The sequence below is a fragment of the Thermobia domestica genome, chromosome 13 (assembly GCF_964235325.1).
Source record: "Thermobia domestica chromosome 13, izTheDome1.hap1.1, whole genome shotgun sequence".
Lineage (NCBI taxonomy): Eukaryota > Metazoa > Arthropoda > Insecta > Zygentoma > Lepismatidae > Thermobia > Thermobia domestica.
This window is the reverse complement of record NC_137466.1, coordinates 63,562,574-63,583,312: the sequence shown is the minus strand read 5'-3', so window position 1 is coordinate 63,583,312 and position 20,739 is coordinate 63,562,574. Positions and strand designations below refer to the sequence as shown.

Genomic DNA, 20,739 nt, shown 5'->3' with positions numbered 1-20,739 from the left:
CCTGAAAATATTAAATGGATGATTATACAATGCATAATAAGTAATTTTCTGTCAAATAAAAACAATCATTCTGCTCTCTTTACACGACATTTAGATTTCAATTTTTCCTTGTGGAATTCATTTCTTATATCCATGACACTAGACTAACGTTACAAGATTATTTTACGATGTTTTAAAAAAGCAATATGAAGCACACTCAAAGTTCGTATCTAATCTATGTAATTCTCATAATTCACAAGCAGAAGTGATGCCAATCTACACCGTTGAACAATTTATGTTAGACTTAAGGCAACTTATATTTCAACATTCTGAATTCCAGCAACGTAGTACAATTGATTGAACGAACAAAAAATATTCTAAACATAGAAAACAGTTTATTGTTTCGTTACTTAAGGGAGAAATATCTTACCGTGAATGAGTTTAATATTCGAAAAAAGTTATTACTGAACTAAGCTAATATGGATTTAAGGCTAACCTAAATTACTGACAACCTATAATCAATTGCGTAAAATTTGCAAAATAATGTAAAAGTGACAGAATATATATGGTGTTTCATTTGCATTTTAAATTCGTAATATTCAACGTCTGTCCAAAACGCAGCAAATTATGAAATTTGGTAACATTTTTCAAAAATTGTTACCTCAATGTGGAATTCTATAATTAGTTTATTAAAAGTCGTTTAATTTATATCCACCAGTACAGTTAAACACTTTCTGAAAATTACCATTTGCTTTCCAACTACGCGGTTCACTTGTTTACAAAAATTCTTACCAGTTTCACTTGCAAAGCAACCTCTACTACTGAAACCATGATCCAAACTTGTTAAGGACACTTACATTTGGTTTTCCCTTTGGAAGTGGAGAGTGGTCCATTTCGAAACAAGAGCAGCTTACAAATGCTGCTTCATTCTATGCTTGGCTTAATATTATAAAGTAAAGCTTAGATTTAATGAAGTGCTCTTTCAATTTTTAATTTGATACTTTTCTTTCTGTATCTCTTGTATAGTGTTAACGTGACATATATATAAGTACATACCTAATCGTGGACGGCGCTGTTATGTTTTATTTTATTTATATTAAGTAACATATCTTACAGTTCAATTTCTTTCTTAGCTTTCGGCGATTTAACTAAGAAATTCTTGCTTCTCCTCCTCCTAATTTCAATTCATGGAAAATACGTATGCTTTTCATGAACTCCACATAAAGACTTTAATTTATTAACATTCATAGATAGATTTTTTAATAACAACAATATAGAGGAATTCCTAATTTAAACAGATATGAGGCAATTTCAGGTTTGAATCTCAATTTCGATCGAATTTTAATTAAAAAACGCTGCAAGTTCAGCGCATTCTTCCTATGGGAAACATAATTACAAGAGTATTGACATTCATTTCTTGCCGACAGCATTGAAAAAAGTACATCAATTTTGTTAAGAAAAATCGAAGATGCTTGATGTATCATTTTGTGACGTTCTTGGCATGAGTGAAGAATTTATAATATAATGACAATGACTAATAAGAGACAGTAAGCAACGGTATAATTTTAATACAGAAACAAGGACGACTAAGCATATTAAAAGTATCAATTTTACCTCTTGGTTTACTAAAATATTTTTAAAATGGTGACTGGGTTCCCTATTCTAGATTATCCTTAAAATCAGATTTTTCTTTTCTCAATAAAGTTGGCATAATTGACGCATTCAGAAATAATTATTTCGGAATTGTTTTCCTCTGATGTTAAAAATGAACCACACTCCACTTAGCAAATGCATTTTGTTTTATATTAATACATCAAGTTGAAAAATGTTAGTATATATTTTAAATGGAACAAAATCATTTCATTAATAGTTTTCTTCACCTTAACAATGTAGTTTATAACAACGTATATTCCAAAATGGATTTCACTAAAGTCAGTAATTTATCAACGTCTCTTTAGTAAAAAACCCTTCAAATATTTTCATTATTATCTGCACATACCTTTCTTTTTCTAAGTGGAAGTTATTAAAAATATTTTTTTTTATAGAACTGTATATATATATATATATATATTTAACATGAAATATATTGTATAAAATGTTCAAGCAGTGAAATTAATTACAATTAAGTAAAATTCGCTGTTCACATAAAGAAGACAGTAAGAGTTTAAAATAAAACGCGTACACAATATTCATTGTACAAAAGATACGTACACATGTAATACTAAATCACTACCTCTATGTATCATCCACACAAATATCTTTTCTACTGTTATCTTTTTTTACTAGAAAAAAAAAAAAAAAAGACAAAACAACATAACAAAATTTCAAGCGGGCGAAAAAATTATTACTAATGGTTACTAATATTGGATGGCACACACAGTTCCTAGCGCGAAAGACTAAATTTGGAAACAGTCCTAAAACTTTAAGTACCAGTACTAGAAAATAAAATTAATCGTAATTCGTAAGAATATGAATTCAAATAAAGCATTTTTATATGTCATGGCACAGAAGATAGCATTTTAGCATCTCATTGTGAAAGTGGACCACATAATGTATGTTTTGTTTTGATACTTTACGTAATTTTCATACATATTTGTTACGACACATCCTCAAGAAACAAAGTTAAGAGGATGTTAGTCAAAGTCCCTTTCAAAACGAAAATAAATGTCAAATTTACATGTTATCTTTCACAATTACTATTTCTAATGTAATGCTCTACCTTTAGGGCTGAGTACCAAGTACACGAAGTTTGAGAACTGCTAAATATGGCAATCCATTTGATCCGCTAGGAACATACTATAAAGCAGTATTGCTCGACAAGAAGACATTAACTTGTCCAGAAAGCAATACTATGCATTAATGGCAGGATGTTAAGGACTTCTGACGTAGGGCCTACCATATACGTTATCTACAAGAAATTCTTTACAAAATAATACACATTCATTACAGTTACTTTTAACGCAACAACTTTCTTCTATACAATGAAATTTTAATCCCCGTATTTTTACCTATTTCTGCTGATAGAAATTAATATGAAAAATACTAAAATATTAGTGGAAAAATACTTTAAGAATAAAAGCTGTTTGCATGGTAACGTATCTTTCATTCTCAGCCAATTTTTAATTTTTCTTTTGACCCATGCGAAGCGTAGCACAAACAGTATCCACTCAAGGTGTGTAGCTGTAAATTTCTCAAGAAAGGAATGGTTGATAACTACAGTTCCTGATTTTCACAGTATATATAAACTAATTTTTCCTTCCTTCTCGCTGTACAACCCACTGACTAGGTGTTAATATATTTTACAGAAATTATCAAGTGACTGCAGCTTTTGATATTTCTGCTGTACATCATATATTTTTTACCACAACAAAAGCACAATTATACAGCATAAAATATTCTATTGTCATAGTCACCAAAAAACCGTCGCTTCAAGTAAACTATCTACTTGAAATACACCTTATGCTCTTCAAATGAAGTTACCTTAATTAAACTGGTAACTTGCAACTGTGCTATCGTTTGCATAAAACCATGACTCTCAGAATTGAGTCTTCGTAAAGAAAGAAAAAAATAATAATAAATTACTGTAATATTGACAAAACGAAACAAATTATATTAAATAAATGATATGTTGCTTCTTTCATTATGTGTAATGATATGTTACCCAATTGCTGCAAAACGCTAACAGTATTGGGTTACACACTATATAATTTCTTTCTGTATACAGAACAAAGTATCGATGATTATTAAAAAAACCGGAAAATTCAATCAGCAGTAATACATTATTTCTTGTTGTTGTGTGGGGAATTATACTTATTATGAAAAATTGTACTTGCGTGCACCAACGTTAATCAATTAATTATTTTCGAAGGTGCATTTATTTCATACAAAAATGGATACGCTAGGAAGCTTATGTTACTTGTATCATATACATTTAAGTTATTCACCATTAATGCAATTCATTAAAAAAATGCTATCAATAAAAAAATACACTATCGTTAAAATTGAAATAAAATCAGAAAAATGTTTTTCATTTTATAAAAGGACTTTATATATATTTTCTTCAGTTGAAACATTCAACAATAAGCTATAAAACAGTTTCTTACAGAAATCTATTCTTGTTTATTTCGTATTCATTTAGTTTTGATTAAAGTTGGTGTACACTATTGTATCAAATTAATTAGCCTATATACGAAAATTATATTAATAACTATAACGTTCACTAATTGCCTAGACAAGGATTCTGAGTAGCACCACATAGTTCGTATGAGAATTCGACATAAGGCAAACATAAATTCGTTCCCCCTTTTTTCCTTCAATATTATTTTTTTTTCTTTTACGAACTATTGTTCTCTGCTTTGGGGTCAGAAAATAGACTGGTTAACTGTAGTTTTCCTAACTCTCTTCCAGACGATACGACTTCGATGATGTTGACATAGTGACAGTACGTTGTTCTATACGTTGAGATGACTGTTTAAGTATGCGTTCAATACCATCTTCTTTATTTGACATAACGTTGTGAGAGGAGGTGACATAATTTTGGGTTGCTGAGTCAGAGAAACTGTGTTTTGACGATCCCGAATAGTTATGACTGGAAGACAACGGCGAGAAGCTTTGATTGGATAGATCTGCAGGCTGGTGGACTCTCACTGGACTGTAAATCTTCTCCTCATTGCCAACACCATTTGAGTGGGTGCTATTGTAAATGTGCGAATTCGACAAGGATCCTGGGCTGGTCGGTAAACCAGTATCGTATGATCTAGTTTCATACCTAAAAAAAAGACAGTATGTTATTTAGTATTAAACAGAATACAATAAATAAATATCAATTCACATAGTGACTTTAATCTTTGAAAGCATACGTTCGACACTAAATTAACAAAATACGTTAATTATATGCTAATTACAGTGAAACCTGTCTGTTAGCCACCATCGGTTCCATTAAAAAGTAGCCAACTTCGACAGGTGGCCAACTTACAGAAAATAAGTGTGAAGGGTGTATTTTTAGAATAGGATTTCTAGTATTACTTGATTGTAAAATTTTAATAAGCAATGGCACGACAGCTATTTTTATATAATATATATGGAGTAATCATAACAATATAAAGTACTAGAAAAAAATGAGAGCTGACTCAGACTTTTATCTATCAAATCTAACACCTCCTTTTTCTCCTTTACATACAATTTATTCAACTTTCTACGTTTTGAATCCATTGTGAATTCATGAACTCAACACGTCTTCTTCCACTGACAGTGAGCACACACACACCGAAATCGGAAATCGCTCTTTTGCTGTCTGTGGAGTAAGAAATTTCCATCTGAACTGACTAAACAGTGACCAATATTTTCTGTAGATAACTTTCGAAAAATAGCGAAATAGTTATTAAGAACATAATTATTCATGGTGGTTCATTCTAGACGTATTTCTTTTATTCTTTTTGGCACGTATGCACATTCTAATTTTGTAGTTAACTGCCTTTTGTTAATGAGCTACAAGTGTTTCCCTCGAAGCAAATTATGTTTTGAGAACATCTTAAGAAAATTCATATCTCAAAACCTCCGCTACCTTTCGACAAGCCGTCAGGTGCCAATAGTCGACAATTGGGATGGTTACTTTAACCTTGAGAATTTTCCGGAATTCAATGCGCCCAACTTACACCCTCACAGAGTAATAAGTAATGAATGTCTTATGGGAGAATGCAGATTCAAGACGAACCAGGCCAACATGAGCAGGTGGCCAACTTGACAGGGTTTACTGTATATGAAGATATGAATTGATCAGAAGCAATTTTGAGTTTTTACTTTTAAGGTAAGAAGTATTTATGAAAGATAGTTATGTTTATCTTCGAAGTTTTTTCTTTAATTAAACCTATCAATTAATTTTGTTGCTTCTGATCTGTATGTTCCATATCTTACCTAATAAACACATTTCAATAAATTCCACAGTTACGTTGAAAAAATAAGATGGCAAGGAGTTTACTTTCAATGACCCCTGAAGGTATTAGGAAGTTTTTAGATTTAACTAAAGGAATATTCCTTATACTCTGGGAGGCAACCTGTTTTTCATTCCGCATGTTGCTGTTGCACATCACACTTAACATAAAAGAGCATCTCCACCCAATGCATTGTTGACTTCCTACTTTCTTGACCGGTGAGTACCAGGGTCGATATGGGTATGTAGAAAACCGGTAGGATCTGCAGGCCACGAATACGTTGGTCTCGATGTGTTCAAATATGACTCGAAGAAACAATCGACTGTTCCGACAGTGTTGTGGTCACTGTGCGCAACTGGAGAGGCTTTCAGTGGAGATCTTTGGGTCAACCCTCATCTCCTGACTCTGCTGCATAATTCTATAATACACACTACCCATGAACCACAAAGATCCAGCAGAATCCTCACAAGAAGTGACGAGAAAAGGCTCAGCACGGATTGTTTACTTTGGGGGGAAGGAGGTATTGCCGGTGACCGACGGACCCCTCGGGCAGTGGGGATATCGGAAGGACAGGCACACACGCTAGTTTCCAAATATGCAAACCTGGATATTGCATTTGAAGTTGACGAGACCAACTTATTCGCGACCTACAGAGCCTACCGGTTCTCCAAATACCTATATCGACCCTGGTACTCACCGGTCAAAAAAATAGGGAGTCACTGGTGATGCCCTTTATGTATTTCATAGAAGGAAAATAAACAGATATCTGATTGCATATACATCTAATAAGTGTTGTTACCTTAACAAAAAAGGAGTTACCTTAACAAAAAAGGAGATGAAGTATATGTCAAATGATATATATATATATATACGTTAACAAACTTCACACTGCGTGGAAAGTACATTTTCAGGACAGGAAAAGAGAACTTAACAAACATGAAAGCTAGAAAATTAAGATAGCACGAACCAACGTAAAAGTATTCATGAGAGTTTGATATCCTGTTATTATTATATAAAAAGCTCATGCTATAGGACACACAGAATACATTCACGTTTGATCATGATCAAAACTTGGACATGTATATAAATGGTACTTAAAAAAAAAAAAAAAAGCACACATTCAAGTTCATTCCAATCTTACACTTCATCCCATATGTTTATAAAAGCGAACCAAGAAATAACCGTCTAAACCGTGATACTTGGCACACGAAATAAAGTGATGGAATAAAAGTTATATTGCCAGCACAAATGGAACGTTTAATCAGGCAGAACCCTGCAAGTTACTAGTTCGTTTATAAGGCAATGCAGCAACAACATGGATACATGTGACAATACAATCCGATTATTATTATTATTATTAGGTATTCTGCCTTTCGGCAGATTATTATTATTATTATTATTATTATTATTTAGGCCTGGAAATATTTCTTTCAAGTTTCTCGATCTTCAGCTTCCTCTTTTAACTTCCAATATTTTCTTCTATTTTTCAAATCATCGATCAGTTGTGTTCTTCCTATTCCTCGCTTTCCTTCCATGGCGGTATGAAGAAGACAATTTCTTCGCAAGATGTGTCCAATCCTATTGGCCTTCCTACGAAGGATGTTGGCTAGAAACGTCCTCTTCTCTCCTATCCGTTTTAAAACATCTTCGTTTGTTGCTCTCTCTGTCCATTTTCCTCCAACAGCACATTTCGAAGCGCTCTAGTTATATCTTCTCTAATTTCCATAATGTCCAAGTCTCTGAATCATACAGTCCAATGCTCAATACGTAGCATTTGACCAACTTCCTCCTACGTCCAATATTGAGCCTGCTACTTAAGAGTGATCTTTTCTTGCTGAATGCTTCTTTAGCTATGGTAAATCTTGACCTGATCTCTCTAATGCAGTAAGTGTTTCTCGTCAAAATCAGTTAATACGTATTCAAAATCATCTAATTCTATTTTGTAGAAAGATCTAGCATACACACTGATGACCAAGGAAGTTTCACACAGATGCTATAGTCGACAAGCTTCAAAATTGGACAACTCAGAGTATCGACAGCGCGGAAGAAGTCAGGGAAACCTGTAGCATTAGCAACCATTACAATGTTGGATCACGATGTTTTAGCTACGAAAAGAAAATCACATATAAAATTATAAGAGAACACAATGAGTCATTAATGGTTTTTTTCTCACTAACAGTGGAAGCCGCAATCCAATTACAAGAAATCGCTTGCCACTTGTCAGTTGACATTCAAGTTCGGATTTATAGACCGCTAATGTCTTTTCACACTCGAGTACCGTGGTCATTCATGTCTAACAAAACCGTAACAATTTTTACATCGCTAAATGTGTATAAACAATTAATAATAATTATGTGCATCGCCTGATCACAAATTCATTAAACAGAACCGCCGAAGGTGAAATATTAAGACCCTTCACTAAACTCATCCTTTTTTTTTTTTAATTTAGTGAATAAGTTAAAGATAATAAAGAACATCAAAAATTTAGAAAGTGAGCCATATACAGAAGATTGTTCGCTATATATTCGATCGTTTTCAATTCAGTGCTGCCACCTGGCGTAACATGCTGGAACTATGGGTTTGCGGGAGGGAGCAGTGTTGTGTCTGACCTTGTAGGTGCGTCAGTATTGGTAGTAAGTGTTACCAAATGCGCCGAAAATCAACCGGTATTGGAAGGGTTACGTAATGGTTCTTTTCCATGCTAAATTTTCGTACGTACGCATTGTGAAACAGTGTTACGAGAATGAGTTAACATTCGGGGTGACGACTGCGAAAGCTATTGTGGCCCGTTACACACAACAGCCTCCCTTGTGATACATTCATCTACGAAAATCACCAGGAGAAGTGCTGCAAGTAAAGTGATACCCGTGGTTCTAAGGGGGATCCATCGATTGGCGTACCAAGAATATCCTCCGACGCAACGTGATATGGGTCACAGATTCCACCTCGTACCGTCAACTGTGAACAAAACAATTCACAAGCGTCTCAGGTTGAAGTGTAAGCGGAAGGCCGTGTCACATTGCCGAACGTAAGACGAAGCTGCCAGAACTGTTTGACAAGTACCTGGTAGCTTCTAAATGTAAGAAAGTTGTCACAATGGATGAGTCATATGTTTTTCTCACTGCTGGTGGTCACATTTGGGAGATCACATACCGTGATATTGAGGGCAAGGGAAAGTTCCGATCGTGGCTTTATGGTCGTTATGGGATTCGGATATGAGGGTAAGCTAATGATACGCAAGGTAGACAAAAACGTGAGGGTAAATACAAGACACTTCTAACACTCCATTCTGACACCTATCTATCGGATACATCCTACAATTGTATGGAATAAACGCGAACCAGGTAATGATGCATATGGACAAAGCTTCGAGTCATATCGTTCCAAGACATTCCTACGAAAAGCCCAGATGCCAGTTCTATGGATTTTTGCGCATTTGGACTGTTGAAACGATGTCTTCAACATCGCCACCCGCGCCATGGAAAGCTTGTCCTAGATGGTCTACGGAAAGTTTGCAGGGAAGACTGGGACAGAATTCCCATGCCTGTCCTGCGCCGGGGCTTGCTGCAATAGAAACTACGATACCACAATACCAGTAGTCCACAATGCTGGTGATCGGTGGTGGCAACGCGATATCTCTTAAGGCGAGTACCCATCAAAAATAATCGGATATAAAACAAACAACCTTCTGTAGTGCCTGCAAACATTATTATATTAACTAATAACTGTTTCCAATACCTTTCATATAGTGTAGAAATTTAAGTCCCAATAATTATGACGTCATGAACTCCGCATCCAAATTTTCGGTCTACAAGAGAAAGCTTGGAAACTGCTGTTAGTTTATTTAATAGCATTTTGTAGACACTATCTGGCTCACTTTCTAAAATTTCATCTTCATGTTATTCACTAAAATTCGAAAATGTGAGGTTGACATTAGTAAAGGATCTTATAAAGTATCAGAAGTGCAAATCGCATCATAATCATGCAGATAAAAATAGAAGTCACAAGTAATGCCACTATCTCCAAACTGTAGATAATGTAAGTCACTCTATAGAAAATTTGGGGAACGTTTAAACTAGAAATGTGCTAGAAACTATTCTCATTTATTATTCACCATAATTGTATCTATAACGCAGGATTAGTCGTATATTCCAAGGTACACTACTAATCCTGAGTTAGGCCTGATCAAAATGTACCAAGCCAAACATCATTTCACTTATAACTTCAGATATATTTATTTCATATTGCTTCCAAATTTCCAACTAGCGTTTACATTATTAAAAGTACATAAAACTGATTCATACGTACATATTATCTAATTTGATATATCAATTCCCAATCCATAAAACAACATAATAGCTTCCTAATTTACCAATCCATCTTAAATATACCTACAATTTAATTTGGCATGTTTTCATAGACTAACACCTGGCAAAGCCTAATCACAAAATGGCTTGTGCCATTATTCCGTAATAACGATTTCAATCTCAAGAGCCTCGTTCCGAACACGCGCCTTATTCCATACAAGACTCATTTCCAAGACAACATAAATACATATTAACATTCTTCATATTTCATCCATTATATCTTCAATTTCCTCATTCCGTCTTCTTAGTTCACAATACTCCATAAAAAGCCAATATTCCATTCTTATTTTATTTCCTTCTTCTATAACACACCGTAATCTTCCAGAAAGCACCACACTCGCCCTGCGAGTGATCATCTCCCGTAAAAGAGAGAAATCCGTAGCTTTATCCATAAAGAGAGATCCGTAATTCCTTTTATGAGAAAAATCCATATCTTCCTCCAATCCATTGCTTTCTTTCTTTCATGATTATCTAATATTTGAACGTAGTTTCTTTGAGCGACTGCGCCAAATGGAGCTAAAATTTCCTAGGTTAGTTCAACCAATTCTCTTAGGTTAAGTTATTCCACAAATCTATTAGATTAGATACTATTCACTTTCACAACTCTTTTAGGTTAATCTTTAAAAATTCTAACCCATAAGTTACAAACAACTGATCCAACATACTTATAAACTTCTGTTACTCTTTTATTATTTTACAACTGGTACACTTAAAATTCTCTCTTACCATCATACTTTACAATTAATAACATTTCTCAATCCTATCAAACTCTATTGTCAATAGATCCGTTCTTGAATGAAACCTAACTTTACTCCATTTTACAAATCAACCACCTAAAACTGTCCCTAGCAACATAAACACCTGTTTTCTTCCTTTTCTTCTTTTTTGGCTAGTGCTTTATTATTTTCTCAACGCTTACAACCTATTCCTATAAACGCCTATATTTCCTACTCCTAACAGATAACAACAACACTTTTCGTTCGCGCTTGTCTTTTAGGGACTGCTTAATTTCTCATTGCCTTCCGAGTTCTCATACGTTGCAACTACTCCCAAACAATACCGCACACAGTTCATTTGACAATAACCATCACTTTAGTCTTTTGCAGTTCAAAAATATGTCCCCGTCATTCAGTCAATTGTTCAGAATCATTTAAAATGCATCACCAAAGGATGTTGAATACGCAACGTCTTACACTTTCATCGTACTATCGTTTTCATAATCACACCAATATTTGAGCTTTCTTTGGGTGGCCATCAGTAGCTGATTACATTCACAAATCAATTACCTGTTAATGGTATCGTATGGAAGCTACGATCATCTTATGTTGCAAAGCTTTAGATCAAAATTCATTTTTTGAGGTAATGATTTTACTTGGCTACTTCTGACTAATCGTTACACATATTCCGGTCACTTCGTTTCATCGCAATATATTTTGTCGTTCCTTAAATAAATAAATAAACTTCCCTTTTATTATGTTAATGTTTATTCACCCTACCTAGCGTCAACATTAGATACCTTATGTTTTAAAGAGGAACATATTATCTAACGAACATGGTAACATCACATGTATTGTAGTCCAAAATAGTGCAATTTATTTTTTAAAAAAATAAAGAAGTATTACAATCACGATCTGCAAAAGAAGGCTTTTTATTTAAAGAGATTCTTGCAAATAGGTTCAAGAAATGCATCTTGCTAGGAGAGTGCAGGCTCAAGACATCACAAGTACTCCATCACAGCACAACAAAGGGAATATGCTTTATTGCGACTAGCCTGTTTAAGGACGGATAATGTGACTGCACGTAATAGTTGTTGCCCTCTGCAAGGTATTGGTTACTACCACCTGGATATACTTCTCCACGCCACCATACCACTAATCGACCAGGGGTTATTGACCTGAAAAGCATTTCACTCATAAATATTACACAATTGTTTTACAACTATTTTTCCCATCGGATTATCCTAAAGCTGTAACATGAATTAACAATTACTCAAAACTATATTTAGAAGTAAGGATTATATCTCGCATGGTACCTTAAAACTCAAAACTTCAAATTAGAGGGGGAAAAAAATAGCCAGGTTTACTAATTAAGGCGATTAGGAAACACTATATATTACTTCACAATCTTGGGCTCCAGACTGGAAAGGCGATGGCCCGGCAACTGTAATGTCAAGTTTCCCTTGTTTTATTTTCACTCATATCAGGCGAATGTTACACTGGAAGCACTGACGAAAACTATGTCCATATACTCGAACACTTCCTATGTAGGGCATTGGTACATTCGCAATAATGCCATAAATATAATAGATACATACACTACTTATTACTTATTTATAGGACCTAATTATTTTCAATCTTTAGCTGTAATGTTATAAATTCTACATGATCTTTCAGACCTATCCTATAGCTGTTAACCTGCCTTGGACTAGTTTTAAGTATCGTGTGTGGGACGGCTGTTGTTTACAAGGTTCTTAGATCACAATCTGATTATTTTATTGAAAGATTGTACATGATAAAACTTTCTTCTTACCAATAATATGTAGTTTTCTTAATTTATCAATCTCAATAAATAATTTAATACTACTAATGTGCGGATTTTTATTTATTTATCTGGTTATTTTTTTCATTGATCTAAATCAACGTAACCTGATAGATAATACACTCACCTTGTGAAAGATTCGTAACCACTGCCATAGCCTTCATTTTCCGTATCTGATGGTTGTTCTCCTTTCTCATATTTCGCCTTCCTTATGGCTGTTAAACGATTACGAGCTTCTTCTAGTTCCCTCTCGATTCGCAACACCTCACTTCTGGCATTGATTTCCTGAGCAATACCACCAACCATTTTGCGATTCAGAATCAAGCAGCGGTCTTCTTCTTGCTGGATTGCCTGCTGGGCTGCTCGCACCAAATTATCTGTTGCTCGTTTCACAGCATTTCCTGCAGCCTATACAAATAGAATCGTAACTGATGAAATAGGTATTGTGGATGGTTTTCTCTCACATGAACTTATCATTCTTGATAATACTACTTATTACTTGATATAACTACTTAAGAATCATCACTATACTTCCCACCACGTTTCCGGATTTTAATGAAAACTTAACTAAAATACAGAATATAAAAATTTAGAGAAAGAGTAATAAAATGCAATTCAATAAAGTCATAAATGTTTCAGTCTTTTCTTTCAGAGTAAAAATCTGCTCCCGCACTTTATGACGTCATCATTGAGGCGTGCGGTTAGACAACGAGACAAGCGCTAACTTCAAGAAAGCTGGGATTATCCAGTTTATCAGTTGAACTTTGAGGTTTAGGCTTCGTCTACCGTCTCAAGGTCTGTTTAATCGAAAATCGCTAAATATCGCTGGAGGCTCGATTTAGTTAACAGCTGTATTTTTACTAGTTGAATGAGCATCAGATGCAGTGTTTTAAATTGTCTCTCCTTATAATTTGTTCGGTAGTGCTTACCTGTTGACCAGCTGGACGACTCAATTGTAAGGCATTTCAAAGGTTTTATTTAATATCAATCAGACGATAAGTAATTCATCCAGGCATAAAAGGGATCGACTTTTAAGTAAATCTTTATCTTATTCAGCCCATTCAGATGATTAATGCACCACGTACAATGATAAAAGAGCAATAGCATGGGTTCTCAATATATGTGCGAGTTTAGTGTTTTGAAGAAGCTTTTATAATAGAGTATGTGATGCCCTGCCTAGATAATATAAGGTTAGCCTAAAAGAAAGCGACATATTACGCTTTATAAATTGAAAACTTTATGTATTATTAGGAAGGATTTAGTACTGTTCTATAGAGAAAGTTTTTAAATTTACAATCTTTATTCTCGTGACATGAGCATCCTTGACGTTAGTCGAATAATATGACCGCTAGTTAGGTAGAAATGGCTTCCTGCGTGCTTCAATTTGCAAAAACAAATTATGTTATTGTCGTACAAATAAACATGCAGAAGGCAGTCCATCTACGAACGAAGCAAGAAATTTGAGGAAAGTAGTTGTCTGTGCAAGGGTAAAAGTCCTGAGAGACCATTTTTATCGGAGGACACAGGACTTAGACTCGCAGCCCGAAGAAGTCAACAAAGTGTTCAAGTTTGTAACTTCAAGTCCACAAAAGACTGTGGAATATCTGTGTAAACGTTTACACTAATGTTCTCTTACTGGTTACAGTTACTTCACAGTCTTGATCAAATCAACAAAATAACCCGTCACTCTTTCTGCATGAGCATACAGCAACAAAATGAACAAAGTGATGATTCTGAAATACTAACATTGAACTGCACTTAATCGTTTTTATTAATTTAATTTGTACATCTTTCGATGACTCCATCATCATCATTGGTACGTGAATGATAGGAATTTTTACACTGCTTCACGAACTCATGTAACAGATGTTTTTTTCAGTCCTTAGGAGAAAAACATTATTGTACTTTGTGTGTACAAAAAATAAAATAACAAAACATTCTTATAGAGAAAATTTCTTATAGTTTAGGTTTAACAGTTAGCATATTTTGCATTGACTTATAAATACAGGCATTATAATGAAAGAGATAATGACAATTTTTGTTTAAGTTTCTGAAACAGAGAACTTTAAAGAGTAAATAGATCAAAAATTAATGGGGGGGGGGGGGGGGGGGTAATTTACAAGAAAATAAAAGTGAACATACACCGGCCTATGCTTTATCTACCTAACATATGTACATATTGTTTGGAACTGAAAATGTGAGTTTTAGATCTTTGCACTTACGCTGAAAGCGGAAGTGACGACATCACTTGACTCATCCATTGTTATTTCGTTAGTTCGAGTCCAAGTAAGCATTTAGATTAAAGGTACAGTATTAAAATAGTCCATCCACAAATTATTTTACCAAACACGTAACCAGGTGACACGTATTATATTACGCAGAATAGTAATCAACCCTTGGAACGATTTACTGGAGTAAGAAATTCATAGTTGTGTTATTTGCTGTTAACGAGATATAATAGTATTTTCTTCTGATAAAAGAAAGAAAGAAAAAAAAAAGTTGTGTATCCATGAATAAATGTATACATTCCTTAACAATCAACGTACCCATGATGACGATAAGATGTCATGGAAACGTACATGATTAAATTAATAAAAACGAGTGCTTCAGTGTAGTCCAAAGGCAGTATTTCATTAAAAAATGTACATCTCAGCTCATTTACTAAAATGATGACTTCCTTGACCGGCTAATTTTCAGTGACGAATCAATATTAGTTCTATGAATAAACACAGCATTCGTTATATCGGGAACTGAAAACCCGAGAGCTAAAGTGAAGCATGTGAGGAATTTAACCAGTGAATGCTTTTGTGCGGTATTCCTTAAAACAAAGGGACAAGACGAGAACCTAGTAAACGTTCTCATACACAGTGGTGTGACAGAATTAAAAAAGCATTGTAGAGTAAGACTTAACTGCCCAAGATAGATGGCAGTGGAGAAGAATTAGGGGTTTTCATCCAGCACTGGATTAGCATGTTTGACTATGATGATGGTGATCCCATAAAAAAATGTACGGGCCATTTCTTTTCATAAAATATCAATGTGCTGAACATATATCCCATGCGTGACTGTTGTCTCAACTACAAAAAGGTACTGACAACTTCGTATCTATTCAAGCTGGAGCTCTGCCGCACTGGCATCTTGAGTTTAGAAATTACATAATTGAAAGTCTGTTTCGGTGTTGGACTGGTTGTTCAACGGACCAGAACATGGCTCTGATATGTTGGCCACCAAAAAGTCCAGGTTTAACATCGTCTGACATCTTATGGGGATACATCAAGGACCGCATTTTGGTACTTCCCCTTCCTACAAATGTAACCGATCTTAAACGATCCATCACAACAGCTACTGTGACTGCTGACATGCACATGCTCAGACGTGTTCGGAAAGAATTGGATTACCGCATTGATTCTGCTGTTTTACAAAAGGATTACACAGGGAACATTTTGTAATTTAGCCATGTAAACTTCAAAACATACTATTCAAACCACATAAGTGTTTCAGCCATGTTATTAAAATTCTTGTTCTTGTAGAACTTTCGAGGTGTCTATTTCTTTTAGGCTCACCTCCAATTACGAACAATTGAACTGAACAGTTTCTAGTCTTACATAATATTAATTTACTTTAATTTCTATCATGTTTTATTTCCTTCCTCAATTACAGAATATCGGATTAATAATTGTGAACTTCTTTATTTCCTTTCTAGTCCTTATATAAAATTCATGTACCTTTAAATACAGGAAGTAAACATTGTACTATGTATATCATTAACTCTAAAAAAAAACAACAGATTGTTTCGAGTATGAAAACATTTATTGTTAAGAAATGTAGAGCGTGAAACCTCCAGTTAGTATGCTTACAGTATGTTAAATGATGTTAAATGTAACATTGGGCTCCACTTCAAATACGGAACTTTCTGCATGGTTATGTACTCAAGTAAATGAAATCGTATTTTGATATACAGTATATTTTTGGTTTGGTTAACTTTAGGTGTTTCTCCTTTCCACTGTCTAGTCTTAAATAATTATCTTTTCCCAAATTAGTCTTCTTGAATGTCAAACGACAATCAATAGTTTGCTTTACATGTAAAACTTCAATAAGAAACTATTCTTCACATTTTTGATCTTAGCAACTGACATAAAACTTTGAATGGTAATACAACATTGCTCAGTTTATTTATTTTTGACCTAACGAATGTTGACACTTAATCATTACGTATCAACAGATAATAACCAAGCGTAACTAACCACTTACCTGCAGTCGTTTTGTGGAAGCACTATCGGGGTCTGCTTTAACTTTACAAGCTACAAGTAACTGAGCAGTTGAGGAAGCCACCTGTTTAGCAGAGGAGACTAATTTCTCCTCGGAAGACTGGCCCAAGACTAAGGCATTGGCTGATTCCACCAGGCTGTGAGTGGCAGCAGCGACCATTCTAGCAGCAGACACTAAGCCCTCCGACCACTGGCCATCGTCAGAGCTTGAACGAGGACGTCTGCTCACCTTTGAAAAACAAAATTGTTAGTTAGACACATGCGCTGTATATTGTAAAATCCATCTCTTAAATATTAACACATTCTAGGCCACTGTTCACATGTGAAGACAGCGACTTTCTTGCTCTCTGATGTATATCATCACGGATTATATGGATATTATTCAAAATGCTAGAAGTTTATCTTTTCTGAAGGATCGGAAGTGAAGTTTACCAATTTTGATGATACGTAACTGAGTACATATTGTTTCCTTTTAGGAAGTCCAATTTCTTACCTTGGAAATTATTGTACATACAGACATCACCATTAACACAGTGATTAGATAGCAAACTTCAACTTTTAATACATTATATATGTAACAATATATTCGAATGAAGCCCTATTGATACTGATGTTTCAAAATTCTTTCTATCACTGTATCGGTATTTACGTTTTCTCAATTTTTTCTTTCTTTTCTTTCTTTTTTTTTTTTTAAATAAAAATATACTAATATATTTCTTTCAATTTTGGTCTTGGATATGTTTTGCTTACAGGAAAAAAAAAAAAAAAAAAGAAAAGAAAAAGAAAAAAGAAAAAAAATCACGAATTACCCTTCAAAGAAAGATCTAAATCATAGGAGACTAAACTCTCGAATATGCGTTTCTGAAACAATGTGTTATTTTCTTTTGAAGCATTATACGCAAAAATTGAGTGTATAACTTTATTGTGAAGAACCTCAAACATGTTATTGAAACTTAAATGTTATACTCTTGCTTGGAAGTTTTCTTTTATATTAATTTAGTAATATTTCAAAGTGATAGCTACAAAGTACCTACAAACTAGGTTTGCTAGATCTCTGTGTCCGCCCGGAGTGCCCGTGTTCGAAATACATTTTGCAGATCTACGTGCCAACGAACTAAATGTACGGGCTTCAATATTAAATTACCATAATTAATTATGCATGTCATTTATGCCTTATAATATATTGCATGTTGTACTCGTTAGTTATGTACAAGACTTACATTTTTATTCTAACAAAAAAAGACAAGGTTTATTTTATTTTATTTTTTTTTTTTTCTTGTTGTGCCTTTATCATAGTGCAGAAATAATTGTTTTCATTTAATGGTTTGACGGAGGTGGAGATAAAACTTACAATTAGTTTCGATGGAAATCACCTGTACATTGATTCTTTTATTTAAAACACTTGACAGAACGGATAATAATAATAATAATAATAATAGTCATAAATTAAGGTGTGTGATTTTCGAAATGGCAGATGCACCTAACTTGTTCAAAATAATCCAATATATTCTCGTTATACCAGTTAGTAACACACATGTTGAACGAGCATTCAGTGTAATGAAAGTTTTATGATAGAAACGGAATAACAACTGAACTTTTGATGGCCGAAATTCAGATAAACTTCAAAATGACTTGTTACGATTTCTACACACGGATTTGGAAAATAGGACTCCTCTAATGCAGCAAGGAGTTCTAAAACATGAATAATAAGGATAGGTATTTATAATCACTAATCTTTTTTTGTGTTTTTTTCATTTAGTTTGGCTTGGTTGCTGGTAATGGTAGTGCTAAAAGTTAGTACTAGTGTTTACAAGTGTTAGAAATAATGATAATATTAACATTGCTGTTCAAATTTGTGTTCCCCAATCACACAAATGCAACTGGTCTTCGGGTGTGACCTCAATTGAATCTGGCAAGAACACTACAAGTGAAAAATAATTTAATATCGCTTTAGGGTATTGTTTTCACATGACAACAATTTTTTCTGCTATATAATACCAAGTTTTATACTTTATCTTCTTTCTTATTCTAAAATATACGTTATATGCGAATTTTCGCAAAATTAATCGAAACTTACAACATCAAACCTACAACGAGTAAATTCACGAACATATTGTAATACTGAAACATTCTATCTTCATGGGCAACCTCGCATTATTGTAACTTTTTAATTTTTTATATTTTGAATATGTAAATTTACTTTCAATAATATACCAAGTAATTATGACTTTTTCTGTATTTCTTTCATTTGATATGTAATATCAATTATAGCACTGACGTTAATATTTCCTTTGTCATACTTTTAGAACAAAAGCAAAAATGTATTATGTAGCAGTAAGATATAATTCTAATTTTGAACGTTCATCCGCTGAAAAAAGCGAATATTAAAAGTTTTATTTTTTATTATTTATTTTTTACGGAAAGATTTCAGTACAAAAACTTATGTAATCTGCAGACCCTCATCTTATATATTTACATATATAGTAACATATTATACGTTACGTTACGTTACTTAAAAAAAAAAAAAAAAAAAAAAAAAAAAAAAGTCTAAATACGTTTGAAATTATCTGGATTCACTTTTCCTAAGTCTTTATTGGGCCCAACTTCTTTATTTATGCCTATTACACCTAAAACTTTGGAAGAAATTACACCTTTGAAGGGGCTATCTAGATCTGTTTTCAGAATATGCAAAATTCATTTTATTGGGAATCACTCCTTGTAAATCAGACGATCAGAAGTGAAGATGTTACTGAAATGAATTGTATAATACATTATACCATGCCCTGAGTGAGTGGTGGTGCATTATAAGTTACATGAAAAAATCACTATTATTAAGCACATTCATAGATAAGGGAACAGAATGGGAGAAATGTACATACCTTTCCTTGGTCAATTAATTCTCTTTGCGCAGCAGATGCTGCTTTCACTAATGCGGACGTAGCAGCTGCAATGGATTTTGCAGCTTCCAGTATCATTTCATCGAAATTTAGACTTTCATCTGCTTCCTAAGAAAAGAGAAAGACAATAAGATTTTCTATTCTTTCAATGCTTTTAAATCTTTTCATATTAACAACATAAAATATTCTGGAAACTGTAAGTTATATAAAAAAAAATCCATTCTCTCTCTCTTTCTGTAACTTAAATAAGGTATTCTTCTTGGCTATAACATCAAACTTACCTAGATGTACTCTACACTACCTATTTGTAATTATCCTTCTTGGAATTTTAGTATTACATATTCAATGAATTCTTATCATTTCTGGCTTGGTTAAAAAAAAAAAAAAAAAAAAAAAAAAAATCGAAACACTAAAAAGACAAACATACATGTAATTATTCTCTATACTCCGATATTTTCTTTGCTCCTTCGCAGAAATCATCTGCAGATTTTTTCACTTTCACTGAACTGTATATTTAATGTTTTAGATCGAATATATTTTGTACTACAAAGATCTGTTTTCACTGCATTTACACCTAAACATACAAATTAATCTGAAATAGTTAACTCTACATGTAAAATTTTAAAATGATACGTCTGATATATATCAGAACTTATGCAACAATACTTACCTTTTTGATACTATCATGAAGACTAGAACCACAATTACAGAAAATACACGTGTACAAAATTAAAAGAACAAAGGTCTCTACGCGTGTTTT

The 20,739-nt window shown here is 33.6% G+C and overlaps 1 protein-coding gene across 4 annotated transcripts in view; it reads right to left on the bottom strand.

The window, feature by feature from the left end:
• Positions 1 to 201: 201 nt before the first annotated feature.
• Positions 202 to 20,739, bottom strand: part of rhea (Talin_middle and talin-RS domain-containing protein rhea) — a 270,830-nt gene continuing 250,292 nt past the window's right edge. For 3 of the 4 annotated variants that reach the window (XM_081735806.1, XM_081735808.1, XM_081735807.1), the window contains 5 exons: positions 19,962 to 20,087; positions 17,066 to 17,311; positions 12,942 to 13,222; positions 12,048 to 12,170; positions 202 to 4,747 (listed from right to left, as the gene is read on the bottom strand). In XM_081735806.1, the coding sequence (XP_081591932.1) occupies positions 4,372 to 4,747; positions 12,048 to 12,170; positions 12,942 to 13,222; positions 17,066 to 17,311; positions 19,962 to 20,087 (1,152 nt within the window). In that variant the 3' untranslated portion in view covers positions 202 to 4,371. The remainder of the gene's footprint in view (positions 4,748 to 12,047; positions 12,171 to 12,941; positions 13,223 to 17,065; positions 17,312 to 19,961; positions 20,088 to 20,739) is intronic. The other variant, XM_081735809.1, reaches the window with a different exon arrangement.